This window comes from Canis aureus, chromosome 12 (genome assembly GCF_053574225.1).
Source record: "Canis aureus isolate CA01 chromosome 12, VMU_Caureus_v.1.0, whole genome shotgun sequence".
NCBI lineage: Eukaryota > Metazoa > Chordata > Mammalia > Carnivora > Canidae > Canis > Canis aureus.
Window position 1 is genome coordinate 45,585,912 of NC_135622.1, and position 20,878 is coordinate 45,606,789.

Here is a 20,878-nt window from a genome sequence, read left to right on the forward strand (position 1 = left end):
CGAGGCAGATGCCAGACCAAGCACGCACACAAGTAACTTCACCCTCTCCTCAAAGACCTCAGCCAGCGCTCCAGGCCTACCCCACACCGGGGTGCTAAGCCGCCTGCTCGTCCTAACTGGAGACCCAACACCATCCTTAATTAAGTTCTCTCCTGATAGCTGCCAGGTGCACCCTTCAGCAGGACAGTGTTAATTCCAGCCTGCGGGGTAGAGACCCGGCCCCCTTTCCGGGCACTTCTGCCCTTTCTCTAGCCCCTACCTGGAAACCTCCCTCCTGAGCCCTATGGCCCCCCTTCTCACGGTCGGGGGAGTTGCTTGTTACGCTGCCAGGAAGTTCACGTCCGTTGCCCACCCGGGCGAGCCCCGCAGGTATATAAGGACCGAGGAGAGCGACTCGGACCAGGCGGCGGCGGAGGAGAAAGAAGAAAAGTGACCTGAGGAGGCCGCCGAGCATCCTCGCCCAGCGCAGCGGAGTCGCCCAGAGCGCAGCCTCTGCAACAGGTAAGGGCGCAGCGGCGCCGAACCTCGCTCTTACCCCGAAACCCCCTGCCCCTGGGCCTCGGGATGATCTCGCCCGGCTCCGATCGCTGACTTGAGGCGCCTTTGGCTCGCTGCGGTCCTGAGTTCCTTGAAAACTTTCTGTCCTGAATGCGGCGCGGGAAGCCTCGGGATGGTGGGCGAACGGCTGCGACGCTGAAAGCGGTCCCTTCCAGGAGCCGGCGGCCGTGTCTTTCCCGGGGAGTCGGGCTGCTAGGACCCCTGAGACTCCTACCGCCTTCTGGGGGGAGATCTCGGTAAAGCCCTGTCTTTTGGTTCCTCTTCCTCTCGATTTTCTTTTCTTAAAAGATACCATATGCTGTAGAGCAAATTAACGTTGGAAATGAGAGCAAGAGAACAAAGGCTAGAAGTTACAATAAAATCCCTGCATTCCAGACTTCTTTGGATTCAGACCCCTGAATCCTCCTTTCTCTGCCCACTTTAGGGCACCTGAGGTGTCTGGATGCAGATGCGGGTCTCTAAGACCCAGCTGGGGTTAAAAAGAGGTGTCCCCGTGTGGGAACTGTCCAAGGTTCTGAACACCCTGTGGGTGCCCTCAATAGGACCGCAGAGTGGACCTCTATCCTGAAGACCCTAGATTGCAGGGTGGAAACAACCCTTTGAGCTGTTGGAGGCTTAGTTGATGGAGATTTCCAATGAAGGAGGAAGAGTCTGCAGGGCATTTGGATCCCCCCAATTTTTCGTGTATAAATGGAAAGGTGGTGATTCTCACAGACGGCTGGAAGAAGCCAAGGAAAGTACAAGTGCATTTATTTTGTCACTTGTGAACATTTGCACAGATTAAACCTTATTTAATGACTTAATATTCCTTTGGCACTTTTGTTTTAGGACTTGATGCACGTGTATCATGGTGAGGAGAAAACTCTGCACCTCTGTTCCTCTAATCTTTACAGAAGGGCATGACCAGTGTGCAGTTTTAGACTGACAAACAATATTTTGTTTAGCTCAAAGAGAATTTGCCTACACATATGAAGTTCTCATAAAAGTAGTTCTGTTTAAAGTTAATGTCAAGATTAGTAAATCATAAATTTCTATTTATTTTCCCAAGGCTTTCAATTATTAAATTATATATAACACTATCCCTACCTACAAAAGCACAATATCTGACATTTCTTCGTTACTTTATTGCTTGTAAAAAATGACACAAGATAATATTTGTTCATTATAGAAAAATAGAAAATACACATAAGCAAAAAGAAATCAAGTTGCTTTCAGGAAACTGACTTTTTAGCAGTAGAATGGAACTCTGAGAGGGAGGGCAGTGTGAATGTTATTATGTTGTACGACACAGCCAGTGCAGTAGAGAGAGGAGAAATGCTCTCTGGGGCTTCTCAGGAAGGCCTGAAATCATGAGGTAGGTTTTAAGAAAATGGAAATCATCCCAGAATGGCCAGCCTTGAGGAGAATTGAAGTATAATTGAAGTGACTGGCAGATCTGTATGATTTTACTTTTTCTCTACTAATGTTATTTTACACTTGCCCACGGTGATATGTAATGACCATTTTTCTGCCTCTCTTGTAAATGTCACATTTTTCTGACCCAGATGTTTGTATAATCTCAGAGCTTTTTTTTATTATTAAGATTTTATTTATTTGACACACACACAGAGCACAAGCCGGGGGAGTGGCAGAGAGAGGCAGAGGGAGAAACAGGATCCCTGCTCAGAACCTTGAGATTATGACCTGAGCCAGATGCTTAACAGACTGAACCACCCAGGCACCCCATCAGAGCTTTAATTTAAATTGCTTTGCCCACCAAGTTTGGGCTCCAATTTTGAACTGGAGCATCAAAATGCTACAGTGGGGGCAGCCTACCCCTGGTCAAGACTTAGACATCAAGGGGCACCTGGGTGGCTCAGTGGTGGAGCATCTGCCTTCGGCTCAGGGTGTGATCCTGGGTCCAAGGATCGAGTCCCACATCGGGCTCCCTGCGGGGAGTCTGCTTCTCCCTCTGCTTATGTCTCTGCCTTTCTCTCTGTGTCTCTCATGAATAAATAAATAAAATCTTAAAAAAAAAAAAAAGACTGGACATCAAGGTTGATCAAATGCTCTCCTGGTTGCCCCTTCAGTCAGCTGACTGGCTGCCAGCGCCACCTAATGGCTGCTCTGAAGACACTCAGGTTGTGCCTGGCAATCATTCAAGAAGGGAGCCCAGAGCTGGCTCAGCTTTGGGGGGAAGGAGTGGGGGTGGGACAAAGAAAAGGAAATGGCTTTCTGAACTAGACAATGAGAGCCAGGGAGAACTTTCATTTCCAAAGCCTTCTCTATAAAAAAGATTTGCCCCCCTCCCGTCCACGAATAGGAGATTTCTTTTAGGCAAACATTTAAAAATGCAAATGTCCATTAGGACAGATAAGAAAATTAGTCATCCACACCTTAGTTTTTTTTTTTTTTCAATTTTCACTTATTTATGATAGAGAGAGAGAGAGAGAGGCAGAGACATAGGCAGAGGGATAAGCAGGCTCCATGCACCGGGATGCCCGATGTGGGATTCGATCCCGGATCTCCAGGATCACGCCCTGGGCCAAAGGCAGGCGCCAAACCGCTGCACCACCCAGGGATCCCAGTCATCCACACCTTAATGTGAATTACTCTTCTCATCTAATTAGATTTCTTTCTGCAGTTGGTTGAGAAGTTCTTCTGAAATGTAAAATGATTGTGGGTTGGTTGTGAGCTAATCACAAAAGAAGCTGACCTGGGTGAGGGGGGAAATGACCATGGGAGAGGTGGAAGGCTGGGGAAAGTGTGGGGCGCAGGGGCGAAGGGCAGCATCACCGCTCCCTTCTTTACTGCATCCTGACCTCTTGACTTCAGCTTCTGCTGGGAGGTGCTTTCTGACTTCTCCAAAAGTGTCTTTGGTGGGTGTTCACAATGGGGGGGGCGGGTAGTTCCATTCTCTTTTGTGTGTCCATCTCCTTCCCTTCTACACTTACAGCATCTTCCACTCTGGCTATTTCAGACTATGAGAGACTCAGAGAAAAAGAGGAGGTCCAATACGGAATGTATTTAGACGATGAGCCAATTTTAAGAGAATGGGGGTCTGCTTTAAAAATAAATCTCTTCAAAGCTGCAGGAATCTGAGAGATAGTGATCATCTGAGTGATTTCTGTACAGGACATCAAATTAGGTTGGCTGAGGTTTTGACCAAATTGGCCAGAGGTTTTATTTGCTTTTATGTAAACCTACTATTCATAGGAAATAAGAGTTTCCAAAGAATGATAGGATCCTAGGGGATGAGGAGGAGGATAGACCATCTTGAGCAGGAATTTCAGAATCCCTTGTCTTTCCCAAGTTACTCCTTGGATCTGGAATGTTAGAACTATGCTGCATGAAGGTGGTGAAATGGGAAAGTTTAGGATAACAGGAGAACTTGTCATGAACACCCAAGTTATTCTCTGTCTCTGGGCCTCAGTTTCCCCATTTCTCAAATAAGGGGCTGGACCAAATGATCCCTAAAATAGCTTCCAACCCTAATGTCCTTTGGGGTCTGATTTTAACAGGAGACAAAGTGGAAATTGTGCATAGATTACCCAGGTCCCGTTCCCCTGCTCCCCACCACAACTCATACCAAACTTCTCCTTGAACTGCCCCTGTCCTCAAAAAGCCTCGAGCTCCACAAGTGAGTGTGTTGTTAATATTGGCTCACAGTCCTTCCTGGTCAGTGGCCAACATTGTTCTGCTCCTCGCAGGGGTCCCACCAATCTTGTTTGCCTCTGCAGAGCCTCAGCCCGCCTGGAAGATGCCGAGATCATGCTGCAGCCGCCCAGGGGCCCTGCTGCTGGCCTTGCTGCTTCAGGCCTCTGTGGAAGTGAGTGGCTGGTGCCTGGAGAGCAGCCAGTGTCAGGACCTCACCACGGAAAGTAACCTGCTGGTATGTGGGCTCTGGCCGCCATCTGGATTTGGGCATGGGCTGGGACTGGGGCTGGGACTGGGACAGCACAAAAGAAAGGGGTGCAGGGAAGGGGAAATTCATTTCCAGAGATCTGGTAACTCAGCGCAGGGTAGGAACAGATCTCTAGGGTGAAGTCAGAATTGAGCTAAGGAGAGAGGGAGCAGCTTCGGGGAGATGAGTCTGGTCCACAATTTCTACTTGATTATCTTCCTACCCTGTCTTCTTGTATGAAGACCCATTCCGTTTAAGCTATTTAGAGATATTGCAATTAAGATAATAATGATAGTAACAGTAATAATAATTGTTCCCTCTATTGTTTCTACATTTTCAGTCCTTTAGCATTTTATTCCCTTTCAAATAACTTTGTATCACTTGACATTTTCATTCCCTAGAATTCTGTACAAGGAGAAGGAAAAACCCAGGTGCCATTTTCCTCTAACTGGTCCCAAATGTCTCATGCTTCTTCTGGAAGACTGATCTTCTGAAGCCTTTCCAGAAGCATGTAAAGGCCCTTTGTGCCAGGCTGGAATTGTGTGTGTGTGTGTGTGTATGTGTGTGTATTGGGAGCTCTAAATGAGAAATTACACCACGTTAAGGACTCAAAGACACACTGCCAGTATCAGTGACTGAGTTCCATCCTGCTGCCAGCATCTGCCTGGTGAGGGTGGAATGCACGTCATTACATTTGTCTGCTTCAGTTAAGGTGAAGAGAGAGAATTTAAAAACATGGAGCAGGGATCATGTACAATATAAAACAGAAGAAAAAGCCCAGGGAGTTATGTCTCTTCCAGTTCAGAGAGAGACACAAGAGACTTTTGATTAGAGACACCCACTGCATAGCCTCTCCTGTTGAGAGTCCACTAGGGAAGGAGCAGTGGCCACGGTCAGAGCCCATGGGTTCTAGCCCCTTCTCTCCCACCAAAGAGTTGTGAAACTTTGCCAAGGTCCTTTCACCTCTCTGAGCCCCCTGTTATGTGTCCAGGGGAGAGGAGTATGAGATAGTTTTCACTTTCCACTGTTAATATTCTGCAGTGTCATGATTCTAAATCCCTGGAGTATGAAATTCCCAACTCAACAGAATGGATGGGATCCTTCTGTTTCCTCCTTTGCAGTCCCACGTAACTAAAAACTCAAGGTTGCAGCCTATAGGTCATTTCCCCAGGCAAATGTGTACCATAGTGGAGTTGTCTGCTTACAGAAAGCAGAGACATAGGCCCCGTGACTGAAGCAATGGAAATAATCGTGGCTGTTTACCCTTCCCTCCAGTCAGAATGAGGTAACAGGGAAGTGAACTGCTCCCTCCCAAAGCTCACTGACTGGGAAAAGCACAGGATCAGCTCAAAAGACTTGAAAGAAACAAAGAAAGTGCCAGATGGCATAGGAAACATTTTTGAGGCATGGTACAGGGAGATGGTGGGGGGTGTGCCATGAGTTAGGTGTGCAGATCACTGGGGTGAGGTTGAGGCATTATTGGAAACACAGGCTCTAGAGGCCAGACTTCTATTTCTTCCACCTGAATAGCCTCTTCCCCAAATTTCAGCCCAATGCCCCTCCCAGACTCGAACTGAACCATACTTATTTATTCAATTTATTCAGTATTGACTGAGTGCAAACAGCTACCACCCATTTACCATTTATTGATCAATTCCTATGCATCCTGGGTATTCCGGGAAGCTGCTGACCCTGCTCACAAAAGCCCTGGGATAAGTAAACCGCTGGATGGCATGGGGGGGGGGGGGGGATTGTTGCAGCTGCCAGGAAGGAGAACCAAGGGGTCCAGGGGACAAAAGAGGTGATGCTTAAGCCGAGTCTTAGACGTCCGCGGGCGCCAGCTGGGCGGGGAGGGCAGGCGTCCTCGAGCGGGTCCTCCGCGGGTCCTCCGCGGCCCTCGGTCCCGCCCGCACGTGCTGAGGGCCGCGGGCGCCCAGGGCGCATGCGCAGGCGTGGGGGGCGGGGCGCGGGGCCTGGCGGCCCTAACCCTCTGGCTCGCGGCCCTCCCGCAGGCGTGCGTCCGGGCCTGCAAGCCCGACCTCTCCGCCGAGACGCCCGTGCTCCCCGGCAACGGCGACGAGCAGCCGCTGGCTGAGAACCCCCGGAAGTACGTCATGGGCCACTTCCGCTGGGACCGGTTTGGCCGCCGCAATGGCAGCGCGGGCCAGAAGCGCGAGGAAGAAGAGGTGGCGGCGGGCGGAGGCCGCGCCCCGCTGCCCGCGGGCGGCCCGGGGCCCCGCGGCGACGGTGGCGAGCTCGGCCTGCAAGAGGGCAAGCGCTCCTACTCCATGGAGCACTTCCGCTGGGGCAAGCCGGTGGGCAAGAAGCGGCGCCCGGTGAAGGTGTACCCCAACGGCGCTGAGGACGAGTCGGCCGAGGCCTTCCCCGTCGAGTTCAAGAGGGAGCTGGCCGGGCAGCGGCTGGAGCCGGCGCTCGGCCCCGAGGGCCCGGCCGCGGGCGTGGCGGCGCTGGCCGACCTGGAGTACGGCCTGGTGGCGGAGGCCGGGGCGGCCGAGAAGAAGGACGACGGGCCCTACAAGATGGAGCACTTCCGCTGGGGCAGCCCGCCCAAGGACAAGCGCTACGGCGGCTTCATGAGCTCGGAGAGGAGCCAGACGCCCCTGGTGACGCTGTTCAAAAACGCCATCATCAAGAACGCCCACAAGAAGGGCCAGTGAGGGCGCAGCGGGGCCGGAGGCTTCTCTTCCCGGGAAGTCCACGGAAGGCCCCCCTCCTGCCTGCCCTCCTGCCCTCCCGCCCCCCCCCCCCCCAGCCCCGGATGTGCTCCTCGCCCAGGCAGTGGGGGGCAGCCCGGTAGTCAGCCTCCTAAAGCTGCCTGTAGTCAGGAAATAAAACCTTGCAAAGTTTCACACCCGACTCTGACTTTGAATGTCCACTGGGTGAATAAAAAATCCGCATCCATCCAAGCAAGAGCAGCATATATTGATTGGAGAGACTGGTTTCCATGTGACCGCGTGGCAGTATAATTCATAGGACACATTGGGAATGGAAAGAAAACGTACCCTTCCTTGTCCCCCGTGGGTCTGAAAGGGAAGGCTGCAGGAGCTCCCCTCTGTTAAAGAACAAAAATTCACCTGGGTAAATTAATTAGTTAATCGATTATTTATTTATTTAAGTTCAATTTGCCAACATATAGCATAACACCCAACTGGGTAAAATCTGAAGATGTAATTGGCTTTATTAAGTGATTCAAGAATCTAGGAGCATCCCATCTAGCAAGTAGAAGGAAGCTCAGAGGAGTGAGACAAAATGGAAGATTTTTATAGGAAGGAGGGCTGGGCAAGAAAGTTAGCAAACGAAAGGATTGTTCAGGGCAAGGTGGCTCCCTTAGAAGGAAAAGCAGGCGCGGGGGGGGGGGGGGTGTCTTACCCTGATTGCCTAATCTTTGGGGTGGGAGTGGGTGATGTTTGCCTTTGCACACATTGTGCGTGTTTGCATGTTGGGTTGTTGGGTGCTGGTGGGAGGCAAATGGGAAAGGCCCATGTGACAGATTACCAGATTGGTGCTAGTCAGAAACTTCCTGATAGAGGAATTAGATTTACATTTCTGGGGGAGGTTGAAACTGCAGTTAGGTAAGCCCCCGTTTGGTGACTTGGCCTAAGTGATGCCATTTTGGGCCTGTGGTTTTCTTTTTAACATGTCCAACAACCAGCCAGACATTTGCTGAAGCTTACTGCTACTGGGGGGGCCCTCTGGGCTTGGGGGTGGGAAGCTGTGGCAATACCTCCCTGGCTCTAGCTCTCTCTGTGACCTTAGGCAAGTCTCTAAACTTGTCCAAGATTTGGTTCTCTCATCCATCCACCCCTCCGTTCCTAGTTTGAGGACTATTGTGAGGATTAATGAGAAAATAGATGTGATCTTTTCATCACTGAGAGGTTATGTGTGACAGCTGAGGATGGGTAACAGTTCAGATTTGACTGCATTCCCAGGCTACTCACAAATATTCGCAAACACTTGTTCTCACCTACAGATGCTTCTAGTCCCCCAGGCTCAAGCTTTCATGTTTCTGGTTTTCTTTTTGCTCTTGCTACACCCAAACCCCTCCCCATGTTGCCCAGCTGCAGTCTTTCTCTTTATTATACTCAGTGCTTAGCCTTGACCGTCACTACCACTTCCTAACCAGCTGGTGTCCTTGTCTCCCCAAATGGTCCCTTTCCTCCCTAACCCATCATACACAAGTTCTTCAGATTAATGCATATGAAATCTTGCTTTCCTCACATTCCTTGGTTCAAGAGCCCAAAGTCACCCCACCTCAATGTTCCTTCGATGTCAAATTCCAAGCCATGGCAGGACCCTCGTCCATCAGCTTCACTCTCCTTACCAAACCCCATTTCCCATGTTTTCACCGACCAGTATTCTCACTCTTCTTTTCCCTTCTTCCTTCACCTGTGCCTGAAACCCCCCACCTCCACCCATTTTGAAACCCTTTTAAAAACATGAGCCCAGGCTTGACTCTAGTTCTGCTGGGAAAGTTGTGATCTCTTCCAGATAAGCCTCTTCATTCTCTGCTCTGGAGGGCACACAGTCCAGCTGGAATGGCAGTTTCTAGCTGCATGTATATCTTGTACTCTCTTCAGGGAAATTCTAAGCTCCAAAGGGCAAAGGCCAGGAGTTGTGTTTCTTTTTCTTTTTCTTTTTCACATAGGCTCCATGTGCAGCATGGAGCCTAGTGTTGGGCTTGAACTCATGACCCTGAGATCAAGACCTGAGCTGAGATCAAGAGTCGGACACATAACTGACTGAGCCGCCTAGGTGCCCGTTTCTCTTTTATATGTCCCATGGTGTTTGTACAATGCTGGGGCCGTAGATTTACAGCTACATTTATAATTCACAAGAAACTCATACTTACATATACACAGAGATCCACACATATATATGTCAATTGCATTAGACATACCCGTGAATGATATAGATCAAATCCAGCTGGGAAACATCTATGTATGGCACTTGCACGTAGACCCCCATATATTGATGCTGTAGGAGTTCATAATTAAAGAAAACTGGAATGTATCCTCAGAAATCCCATGTAAAGGGAATCAGAAAGCCTGATTTTTAAGTCTATTGTCTCCCCGACAGTGGATTATATTATGGGCCTAGAGTCTAGTCATTGTGATGAAGAAATGGCCCAGGCTTTCCCATCTGAGGATGCTCCCATGCTGGGAATCCTGAGCTTCATGTTTACATCTTGGTAGCATCTTTTCCCCTAGTCTCCTTCCTTTTTAGGTGAGTAAAGTAATGGTAAGTGGAGGTGGCTAAATGTCAGTAGTTAATGTTGGTATTTTCAGATCCTGTTTGCATCTCAAAAAACCATTTACTTTAAAGAAATCAAATACACAACCATGTGGTGACAACATTAACATTTATTTGAAAAGGGCATCGTGAAGACTCACTGGGAAATCATGACTAAGAGTCTTAAAGAATGATCTTGCTAAGAATCCTTCTGCCTACAATCCCCCCCTCCCACTCCTTTTTCCCCTTCCTTAAAATAAAACTAATTTGATCAATGAGTTTAAAATACAGAAAACTGCCACAGGCACTAATTCTGCACTCCCATATAAATACATCAGCTGTTATGTACATATATTGTCAACTATGAGCTACATTAATCACACGTATGCACGTGAGCACACACACACTCAACCAGGTTATGAGGGTCTAAATGGACACAGACACATTACAATGTATGTGTAATGCTGCAGCATTTGTGGATTTACAGCTCTGTACTACATAGGCCAGAATCAACAGTCACGGAGGAAGAGCTCAGAAGGGGAAAGTGATAGCCTGAGGCCCCAAGATCCCCTGAAGGAGAAAAGACCAGGTCAACCTGGCCGGTGCTAAAAGAGAGCCACAGAGCCCCATCCACAGTCCCTGTGTTGCCTCCCCACTTCCCCAGCTGGCGAGGCCCACCATGAGCATCCTTCCAACCTTCTGCAACCTTCAGACCTAGGGTCACTTTCACCAGAAAATTTCTAGGGGATGGAACAGCAGCACATGGCCCTAAACTTCCCCAGACACCAGGGAGATACCTTATTTTAGCAGGATCTGGCTGTCAGGTCTATGGGTTAGGAGAAGCAGGCATGACCTGCTGTGATGGGACATATTTCCTGTTGACTTTTAAATTTCATACTCAAACTCATACACAGGTCTAGTCCTTTCCCTCAGACCCTCATAGGCCAGTTGCCATTTCATGGTCACAGAGAAGGATTGGAACAAATGGCCTCACTTCCCAGTGACACTCTCTGTGCCCAGGTTAGAAGGCCCGGGGACCATGCAACAGCAACTGGAAGCTGTCATGACCCAGGGGCCCCCAGAGAATCTGAGGCCTGGCCTTAGAGCTGTTTCAAGGTACTCTAAAGCTGCTGTGATTCTTAGGCCAATTGAATCATGTCCTCTGGGACCCAGGATACCCAGGGCGAAGGGTAGCATGTATATGATCCTCTTACTACTTCTCAAGTGCTGTAGATTGTTCCAGCCCCACCTTATCACTGCACATCCATTTGTCCTTGTGTAGGAGGCTGGACAAAGGACAGTAGCTGAGTGAGGACGTTTCTAATTCTTCTCACCTACTTGGGCTCCTCCTTTGATGAGGAGGCATTTAGGAGTCAAGGAACCATTTATCTTCACTTTTCAGAGTCAGGAAAGTGGGAACAGGCACAGGGTAGCAGGGATCCCACTGAAAGGAAAACAAAGATCCTCCAGGATCATATTGGTACTTTTTGCTGACCTGCTTTTTACTTACTTAGATGATTCAAACAGTATTTTTAAAAAGATTTTATCCATTCATTTGACTGAGAGAGAGCACATAAGCTGGGGCAGGGGCAGGCAGAGGGAGAGGGAGAAATGGCTCCCTGTCAAGCAGAGAGCCTGACACAGGGCTTGAACCCAGGACTCTGGGATCACAATCTGAGCTGAAGGCAGATGCCCAACCAACTGAGCCACCCAGGTGTACCATGATTCAACCAAATTAACACTCTCCAAATCTCAAATACATTCATGCCTCAAGTTCTGCCAACAGAGTGCTAACTCCATGGCCATGAAGCAAGAGTTCTCAGTGGCTCTAGGGAGCAGTTGGCTTAGATGGGCTTTGCTGGCTCAAGCAAAACAGAGACAGGCAGCAAAGAGGGTTGGTCAAGTGACAGTGCAGCCAGACACCAGAGGGTTTGGAGGGCAGTAAACGGTGAATTTCAGCCAAGGGCTGGGGTGCCCGCCACACTCTGCTTTATCTTTCTCCCCGGGCTTCTGGGAGTGGTGGGGAGCTATGTGTGTGAGTGAAGGATACTGCTCAGTTTACCAAGTAATTGTCTGTTCGAGTTAAGTCACTTTACACTTTGTGACTCCGAGGCATATTTGGTTAGGATCCAGGTTCTACTTCATGTCAGGGGGCAATCCAATATTCTACTAAGTGAGTTTTTAAATTGAAACTAAGAAGAGGGCATTCAAGAAATAGCTAGTCCTCTAAAAGCAGTTGTGAGGTAAAGAGCGAGCTGCTTTAGACAGATACAGGGGTGAGTGCGTATGAAGAACAGCAACTGCACCTTCTCTTTTCACTCTGTTCCCAGGGTGGGGAAGAAGGAGAGGCATCTGAGTGGGCCTACGGATCTCTGGTTCTAGTGCTGGCTCTAGAAAGAGGCTCGAGGGCCACAACGCCCCAGTCCAAGGACCAGGACCCCATGGGCAGGGCTCAGGGTACAGCTGCCATGGGGTGGACCCTAAAGTCAAGTGGACACAAGAAAGAAACAGGGCTCCTCATCAAAGACAAGCAGGGGATAAAGATGGAGAGATCTAGTAAGGAAAGATGTTTGTGGCTCAAGATTGAGATTTTTCTCTGAAGTTTCTTCCAAAGGTTATTTGCCTTCAAATTTTAGCTTAAATTCTGTTTTTTAAAAATAAAGAGTAAGGTAAAGAGAAATCTTAGTTCATGCTTATAAATTTGGGTTGAGCATTAGCCAAGAGCCATAGGACAGAGCCAAAAGCCATTGTGGTAGGGTGGGGGTGGGGAGCAGGAGCCAGGCTCCTGAGGGCTTGTAATCATGCAGGCTGTCTGGAAGCCACAGGCCCATAGCACAGAGGCACTGACCAGCATGGAAACTATGAGAATGAGAGTCAGATAGCCCCCCATCCAAAACATTTATTGCACACGTAATGGGAAAATGCATACATTAAGGGTTTCCCAGTTTGGGAAAATACACCTATTTATCCTAATAATCAGCCTTTCATTGTGTGTTTGTGCAGGGCTGTGTGCACGGGTGGGCCAGGTGTCCGGAAGAAGCCTGCCTTCCCCTTGGCAGAAACATCCTACTTCTGACCCTTCCCCACACAGCCTAAAATTGTAAAAAGAGATTCCGTTGGGTCAGGAATTTACTCACAAATTCTCTAGGGAGGAATGGTTTGACCATTCACATTTTCCTATGAGTTACATCAGCTCAGAAAAGTTATGAGAAGTCTGTCTGGAAGGGAAGAAAAGGGCTATTTGGGATTACAGGGTGCTGCCACGGAGGATACCCAGGAGGCTCTGGAGGTACAAAGGCCCCCAGAGGGAGGATGGGTGTGGGGAGCGGAGGGAGCACAGCAGAAGGCCTCTAGCTCTGTAGCAGCCCCTCCTCTGCACACAGGCAGGCATGGCACTCAGGGAAAATGGAAACCCAGAACCCACAAGGGTCTCCACTGCCTGCCCCCCAACCTCAAGCTTTGCCAGTTGGCAATGATGTCCTGACTTTGTAAAAAGAGTGAAGACATCATTCCAATACCAGGTGCTGGGGCCTTCTTTCCTTGAATGAAATATCCAAAAGGTTGACTCTGACAACCTTGCAATGCAAAATGCTATCCTCATAACTTGCTCCCCTTCCCTCTCCCTAAACCAGGCTGGGAGCCTCTTCCATAAGCAGTGAAGTAGGCAGGCCTGGGGCCCCTTGCCACTCTTCTTCCTTTTGAGCCAGGTAGAACCAGATTTTCCAGAACCAGATTATCCCATTCTGCCCTCCCTCAACCCAGAGGCTGTAGAAACATGCCAGGATCCTCAGGAAGAAAGGCATCAGAGAGAGAAAACTCAACTCAGAGAAACATCCAGAAGGGAGAGAACGATGGGAGGCCCCAACAAGCTCCCTCTGAATGAAGGAGGTGAGAAGATGCCATAGAGGGACGGTGGCCTTGCCCACATCTGCCGGCTGTTCGTCTGTGGGGGGCAGGCCCAGCCTGGGGAGAGCCAGCCCACTCTATGGCCAGCCTGCTGACCCTGCCTCTTCATCCTTTCTGGCCCCGCATGGTATCTCTACCGCAGTTCCTGTTGGAAGGGCTCAACATGAATGAATAATAGAACGAATCACAAGGACACAGCTGGCAGGGCAGCAGGAGAGTGGAAGGGACAGCAGGCCGAAGGAGGGAACGCTCTGAGGAGCAGCCACTTTCCAGCCTGGCACACCGCTGCTCTCCCAGAGGAGCTGGGAGCTTGCCCTGCTTCCTCCTGACCACAGGCCGTGGCGGCTTCCTCTGACCGAGTCTCCATCTGGTTCCCTCCCAGGGGGCTGGCAGCGGTGACCCCTGATCCACCCCCGTGAAAGCCCTTCCCGCGCTACACCAAGCAGGAGCTTCTCGGGACCCCAGCCTCCTTCTGGAGACGCCCATGGTTCTCGGCTCCTGGTGGACACAGAAGAGGAGACAAAGGGTGGGTGAGATGCTTATTGACCCCAGAGGTGAAGGAGGCCTGTCTCCCTCGGGGAGGACAAGGAGGAAGTGGGAGGGCCGAGAGGTGGCCTGAGGGAGGGCCCTCCACCTTGCTTAGCCGAGAAGATGATGCCAACCACGGTGCTTTTCCTCTGAGGTCCCAGTTCCATTTCCATGCCACAGGGGTGGGTTGTGAGGGCAAGTGCTTCCCTCAGACCCCACCCCTCCGAGGAGCTCTGTCTTCTGGAATTCAGTATACGCACAGATCGGGAAACTTCATCTCGTAGACGGGGATGGAGTGGTTCTGAGGCTGGCCATAGGCTGCGGTGATGGTGCCTGATGGGCTTGGGGGCGGCCTGGGCAGGAGCACACGGAGGAGAAAGGTGTGGGAAGGTATGGATCTGGAGTCCCGCCCCGTGCAACCAAAAAGCATAGCTGATTTGGGTTTTCCTTTGAACAGGAACCAGAGACGGTCACTCCATGGGTTCCTAGGTTGCAAATTCTAGAATCTTCTAAACTTCACTTGAAGTCTAGCTTCACTGTAGGTTCTAATAACACTGTTGCTTTGGAAAGTACCAGCCTGGGACACTAGGACCACTGGCTCTTTTCTGGGGTTCACTGAACTATCTCTATCTCTCTCTAGTCTTGATTTCCTTTTTTTTTTTTTTAATTTTTTAAAATTTATTTATGATAGTCACACAGAGAGAGAGAGAGAGAGAGGCAGAGACACAGGCAGAGGGAGAAGCAGGCTCCATGCACCGGGAGCCCGACGTGGGATTCGATCCGGGGTCTCCAGGATCGTGCCCTGGGCCAAAGGCAGGCGCCAAACCGCTGCGCCACCCAGGGATCCCTAGTCTTGATTTCCTTGTCTGGGAAAGAGAACTGGTGGCAGACTCCAGCCCTGGAGAGAGAGGCTGTAGGCAGGAGGCCTGGAGACAGGTGTGAGAGGAGGACTCGGGAAGAGGGGTCCCTGCCCAGGGCTGCCACTTACCGGATGGTGATTTCAAAGATCTGGTTGAGTTTGCTCTGCAGCAGTGATGCCTAGACACGAACAGAGGGAATGTGAGCTGGTGGGTCCCCCACACCTATGCTAGTTCTCTTGGGTCCATCTGTCTAGAGAACCCATGGAGGCGTGGGGCAGTTACAGTCTTAGGAAGGGAACTGGTGTGAGCTCCTTTCTGACACTTATCTGTGGATCCTGGCCATGGGTTCAGGTTAGGCAGGGCCACCCAGGGAGGCCTGCTAGGGACAAAACAGAGGCCAGGACCACCAGGAGGACCTCGGCAGGCAGTTCTTAAAGGGCCCTTCGTTCCTCCAAGTGGGCAGCAGGGCTTGCTGGGTATATAGTCATGAGGCTCAGAGCTGGTTTCAGATCTCCCCTTAACTCCCAAGGAGTAGCTGTGCAAAACTGGTGGGTTAGGGAAGATGCTCTCTCTGGTCCCTTCTTGCTGCAGCTAAGCCCATGTGCATAGAGAGCGACAGCCTGCATGTGCTCAACTCTGAGCTCATGAAATGAGCAATATCTATCTCTGGAGCTGGGACAAGAGGTGAGAATAACGTAGGCCCAGGAAAATCTATATGCATTTACATATACCATTATATTGCTATATATCATGATATACTAGAAATATAGATAATATATCTTGGGTAATAGAAAAGAAAATAACATGTATTCTTACTGAGAGGAAAAATTACAATAAAATAAAAGTTATTTGTAGATTTTGGATGTCTGCAATTATGTTTCATTGTTATGAAGATGGCCACTGTGACTAACAAATCCTGGCATGTAATCAGTTTCAAGAAATGCAAAGACATAAGTCACTCTTCTTACTTATCTGGCACTTTCTCTTTCAAATCTCTTTTCCAGGGCCAGACTATTCCATTCCCCCTGTTGGGGTCCCCTGGTTGGAAACTGGGCCCTGTTGCAAATGTTGGCCATCTGCCATGGCTCCTTCCCCCCTTATCCATAATGAGATGAGCATAAAGGCACAGACCGCACAGAATTGTCTTGAAAATGACATAAGCTAATAAATGGAAGATGCTCTGGCTGTGCCTAAGTGCGAGTTACATACTTGCTATTCTATGTATTACAATCTGTCCATCTGATGCAGGAGCTCCTGAGTCGGGACTTCCTCATTATAATGAGGTCTAAAGGAGTATATGGCTAGGAGCCCAGCCTTCTGGTTCTTGGGGGAAACGATGTAGTACCAGGGCACTGTTGGGATCTAAACCTTAATTTCTGGGTGACAAAAGTGCCAAGACCTCCTAGAAACTCAGTCTGCCCTGGATCCAAATCCAGTGTCTGCTTGGTCCCCAAGGACTCACCCCTGTTAGGGCTCACTCACCCGGGCCCCACAGTGTGCTGCAATCTCCTCGAAGGGTGCCTTCTGGAATTTCTCCACCACCTGTCGCCGCCGTTCACGTTCCTGCTCCTCAACAGCCACGCTGTCCACTGCAGCACAGAGAGCTGGGTCAGCCCTGGGGTCCCACCCACTGATGCCGGGGTGAGGGCTAGAGAAGATGGACCCCTCTAGGGGAGCTGGGTCTGTGACTGCATTTTGGGTTCTGCCCTCTGCTGATGAGCAGGGCCATGAGCATGGCATGGAGGATGTGGTGCCCATTACTCAGGCCTACAAAGGCTAGATCTTTTCCTGACTTAGAAAAGATCCTGAGGCTCAGCCCCACTCCTTGTGAAAGAGTTTGAGAACTAGTTAAGTGGGCCCTTTGGCTGGAGTTTATTTATTTATTTATTTACTTATTTATTTAAAACAGATTTTATTTATTCACAAGAGACACACAGAGGCAGAGACATAGGCAGAGGGAGAAGCAGGCTCCATGCAGGGAGCCCAATGTGGGACTCGATCCCAGGACCTCGGGATCACAACCTGAGCTGAAGGCAGATGTTCAACCACTGAGCCACCCAGGCGTCCCTAAGCTGGGCTTTTAAAGCCCCTGAGTAGCTGTGTTACCACTAGGACTCTCAAAGAAGTTCCTGGAACAGGAAATACTCTGTCACTAATTTGAAAGGGACAGCAACTATGGAAAAGCCAGATGGGTCCCAAAAGCCAACATGAGAGCTCAGCCCTCCGTGGCTCTGCAGTCCGAGGTTGTCCAGTTTAAGGCTTCTATGTATTCCTTTTAGCTTCCAAAATAAGTCAGTGAAAATAAAGGGGGAGGGTGGTCAGATATGTTCACACGTTAAGGCGGCAGAGCAGTATGCACATTCAGAAGGCATTACTACCAGAGACAACTGAAATTAAAATGGTTTGGCATTTGAAGGTATAATTTATCATCAGTTATCAGAAAAATTCTCTTACTTGGGATACTTTATTGCCCAATAATCCAAGTAAATGAGGTACTGCTGCATTTTAAAATCTGCTGCCAACAAATATTAATATGATTTGTTCTTAATATCTTTTTTGTTTTAAGATTTTATTTGTTTATTCATGAGTGACAGAGAGGCAGAGACACAGGCAGAGGAAGAAGCAGGCTCCATGCAGGGAGCCAGTTGTGGGACTTGATACCGGAACGCCCTGGGCCGAAGGCAGGCACTAAACCGCTGAGCCACCCAGGGATCCTCAAGTTCTTAATATCTTTCATTAGTCAACTTGTTCTTTTGTATTATAGTGCACCAAAAAATGGTCTAAGTATTTATACAAAATTGCTTTTTATCTAACTGGCTGTAACCCTCAATTAATTACTTTTTTTTAAAGCTTCATCACTTTATAAAACATTTTATTTATTTGAGAGAAAGAGAGAGTGAGAAGGAGTATGAGCCGGGGGAGAGGCAGATGGAGAGAGACAGACTCTCACTGAGCTGTGAGCCTGATGTGGGGCTTGATCCCAGGACCTCAGGTCATGACCTGAGTCAAAGGCAGATGTTTAACTGGCTGAGCCATCCAGGCACCCCACAACTGATTACATTTATTTATTTATTTATTTATTTATTTATTTATTTATTTATTTATTTATTTATTTATTTTAAAGATTTTATTTATTTATGAGAGACATATATAGAGAGAGGCAGACACACAGGCAGAGGGAGAAGCAGACTCCATGCAGGGAGCCAGATGTGGGACTCGATCCCGGGTCTTTAGGATCAGGCCCTGGGCTGAAGGCAGATGCTCAACCACTGAGCCACCCAGGCATCCCCAACTGATTACTTTTAAAGGCATCTAGTTGTCAGTAGAGAAAGGGTTGCCTGACATAGGATATGCTGGCAGCACTACTGATTCCCATCAGGAAAGTGGAACTATTCACTGCAGTATTTGTAGCTGTCATGAGTTTTGGGAAAGCTGCCAGCCTCCCTTCACCTCTGCACTGAATCCCGTAGCAGGCTGCACACACCTGTGCCTCCCCCAGGACCAAGCACTCCCTCTCCTCCAACTTACCGATGGCCTTCTTCAGGGTCTCATAGGTGATCTCCTCGGCAGGTACTCGCTGAGAGAGAAGGTGCAGAAATGCTCAGAAAGGTAAAGTCGGGGTGAGGGAGGGAGGTTTTGGCAGCTCCTTTGCTTCTCAGAAGAATGTCCCCATGGGCAGAAACTCCCCCAGGACCCCCACATTCTCACCAGTCTCTGAACCTCCCCCAGCCGGTGGCACAGAGGCACCATGGGTGAGGGGGCTATTCCTCATCAGCATGCAGAGGATCACCTGATAGAGCTCACTGCCCTCCCCCCACTTCCAGCTTGTCCCATTAAGCCCCATGGGAGGAAAACAGTGTGAAAGTAAAAAAAAAAAAATCTTCAGAAAATATTGGCAGCAGGAGGAAGCAGTTGGCAAATATCTCAAATGTAAATTTTAAGAAGTGAATAACATTTTGAAAGAATCAGGATATAAAATTATCCACCATGGTGATTTGAATATTTACTAAAGGTCAGACATGCTGAAGTTATTCAGGGACCTGGGTCACAGGATCTCAGCCCTCACAGAGCCTATTAAAGGAGGTGAAAAATAATAAACCCAAAGAAAGATTATCCCATGGATGCCTAGCCCCGGGCCAGAGGCTGAAAGCCGTGAAGAGTTTGAACTAAGTCCCAGGTATTCCCCAGTAGACCCTGAGCTCCCTGAGGCAGGATCCATGATCCACTCCTATCCCATCATTCAAATGTAATATTAAGTGAAAGAATCAGACACAGGAGAGAATGATGTCACTGATAGAAAGTGCAAAAAGTGACATAAGTCAGGCTTTGGGAAGAGGGTCCTCTTGGGCAATGACAATGTTCTATTTCCTGATCTGGGCATGATTGCACATATACATTCCTTTTGTGAAAATTCACTAAGCTGTACTTTTATGATTTGTTTGGCATTCAGCAAAGGCTAGTTTGCTAGAACTAGAGTAGTTCCTACTAGAGTAGGAAAGGCCAGAGATGTAGGTATGGGATACAATCGTTTAAGAAATATGAAGTAAGCACTGAGTATGTGCGGGACTCGTGGCTGGTCACTGAGTAGAAATGGCACAGTCTGTCAGCATGGGAATTACAGGCCAGAGGGAGCTGTGCTGAGCTATCAGCCACTCTGAATCCATCCTCCGCACGTCCATCCATGTAGCCGCTCAGCACTGACCCGTGTGGGAGGTGCCAGGGAAGATCGCAGGGACAAAGAAGATCACTGGTCAAGGGCAGGCAGACAGGGGCTTATGGAGGAAATGGGACACAAGCTGAGCTTGGAAGAGTAGATGGTTCATGGGCACAAAGGTGCAGAGGGAGGGACTTACATATGGGATTACTAGCAAAGACCTGGCCGAGACCTCACGGGGAGACTGAGCAGACCAGCCACAGTGGCACACAGGCTACCTGCCAGAGCGGGGAGGAAAAGAACATGAACCAGTCACACCAGCCCAGACTATAAATGGCTCTGGATGCCAGGCACTGGTTGGGGGTTTGATCAAATCAGTATTTATTGATGAACTGCTTTGAACTTGGCATTTAAGGCTATAGGGGGCCAGCGTGGGATTCTGATAGGGCATCGTGGGCTGAGAGTGGAAAGAAGTGCAGCGTGGCTGAAGGGCACAGGGTAGAGGCCCCCACACCCCTTGCTTTGGCTACCAGGCTCCCCCTGAGTTAGGTGGACCCTCCAGGAGGGAAAGGAACCCATTCTGGTGACCCAGGGGACACTAGAGAGTAGTAGACCCTGTACATGGGCAAGCATTTCTCCTTCTCCTTCTGCTTCACTTTACTCATCATTCCTGAGGGTCTTAACTCCTGAGCAGGGAGAATCACAACTATGGTGGGGGGGACCAGCCTACTCACACTGCAGTCCTGACACATGTGAGGTCCCCTGTCCTGCAGAGCTGGAAGGCCTTGGAGGGCGCATGGTTCAACCTCATTCTACTCTTCCAGTTAGCCTGACTCAGAGCTTCCTTCTTTCCATGGGAAGGTTCCAGACAAGTGTCCCAGTGAGAGAAGACTTGGGAAAGTGGAAAGTGGGCACAGTTGGAGGGAGGCTCAGTCTGGACCCCAAAGACTTGCCCTTGCTCCAGGGCATCTGGGGAAGGGCTTAGGGATGAAGCTGTCCCCCATGGATACCCCAGCACCAATGAGCAGAAACTGACCCAGTTCCCCCTTCCCTGCCATGGGCATCCTCCTCACTTCCCGCCGAAGCTCTCTCATGTGTCCGTCAATTCCGTTAATGGTGGGAGACACCATTAAACACAAGTATGCTGCATCTTATGGCTTCAACTCCCTCACGACCCCCTTCTCTCCCTCTCGACCCCTTTCTTTCCCTCTCTGCCCCTCCCCTTATTTCTTTTTCACT

The 20,878-nt window shown here is 49.5% G+C and overlaps 2 protein-coding genes across 5 annotated transcripts in view; one reads left to right on the plus strand and one right to left on the minus strand.

The window, feature by feature from the left end:
* The first annotated feature begins 341 nt into the window (after positions 1-341).
* Positions 342-7,311, plus strand: POMC (proopiomelanocortin). 2 transcript variants are annotated; one of them, XM_077843893.1, is made up of 3 exons: positions 342-501; positions 4,278-4,429; positions 6,454-7,311. In XM_077843893.1, the coding sequence occupies exons 2-3, from the start codon at positions 4,298-4,300 to the stop codon at positions 7,117-7,119; spliced, it is 798 nt and encodes a 265-aa protein (XP_077700019.1). In that variant the 5' UTR covers positions 342-501; positions 4,278-4,297; the 3' UTR covers positions 7,120-7,311. The 2 variants fall into 2 exon arrangements, with proteins under 2 accessions (XP_077700019.1, XP_077700020.1); XM_077843894.1 differs by having other exon boundaries at positions 348-501; positions 4,248-4,429.
* A 2,493-nt stretch (positions 7,312-9,804) lies between these two features.
* The window catches only part of EFR3B (EFR3 homolog B), a 95,397-nt gene continuing 84,323 nt past the window's right edge, over positions 9,805-20,878 (minus strand). For all 3 annotated transcript variants that reach the window (XM_077843891.1, XM_077843890.1, XM_077843889.1), the window contains exons 20-23: positions 18,514-18,562; positions 16,468-16,574; positions 15,114-15,163; positions 9,805-14,478 (exon numbers count right to left, since the gene is read on the minus strand). In XM_077843891.1, coding sequence (XP_077700017.1) covers positions 14,373-14,478; positions 15,114-15,163; positions 16,468-16,574; positions 18,514-18,562 — 312 coding nt within the window. In that variant the 3' untranslated portion in view covers positions 9,805-14,372. The remainder of the gene's footprint in view (positions 14,479-15,113; positions 15,164-16,467; positions 16,575-18,513; positions 18,563-20,878) is intronic.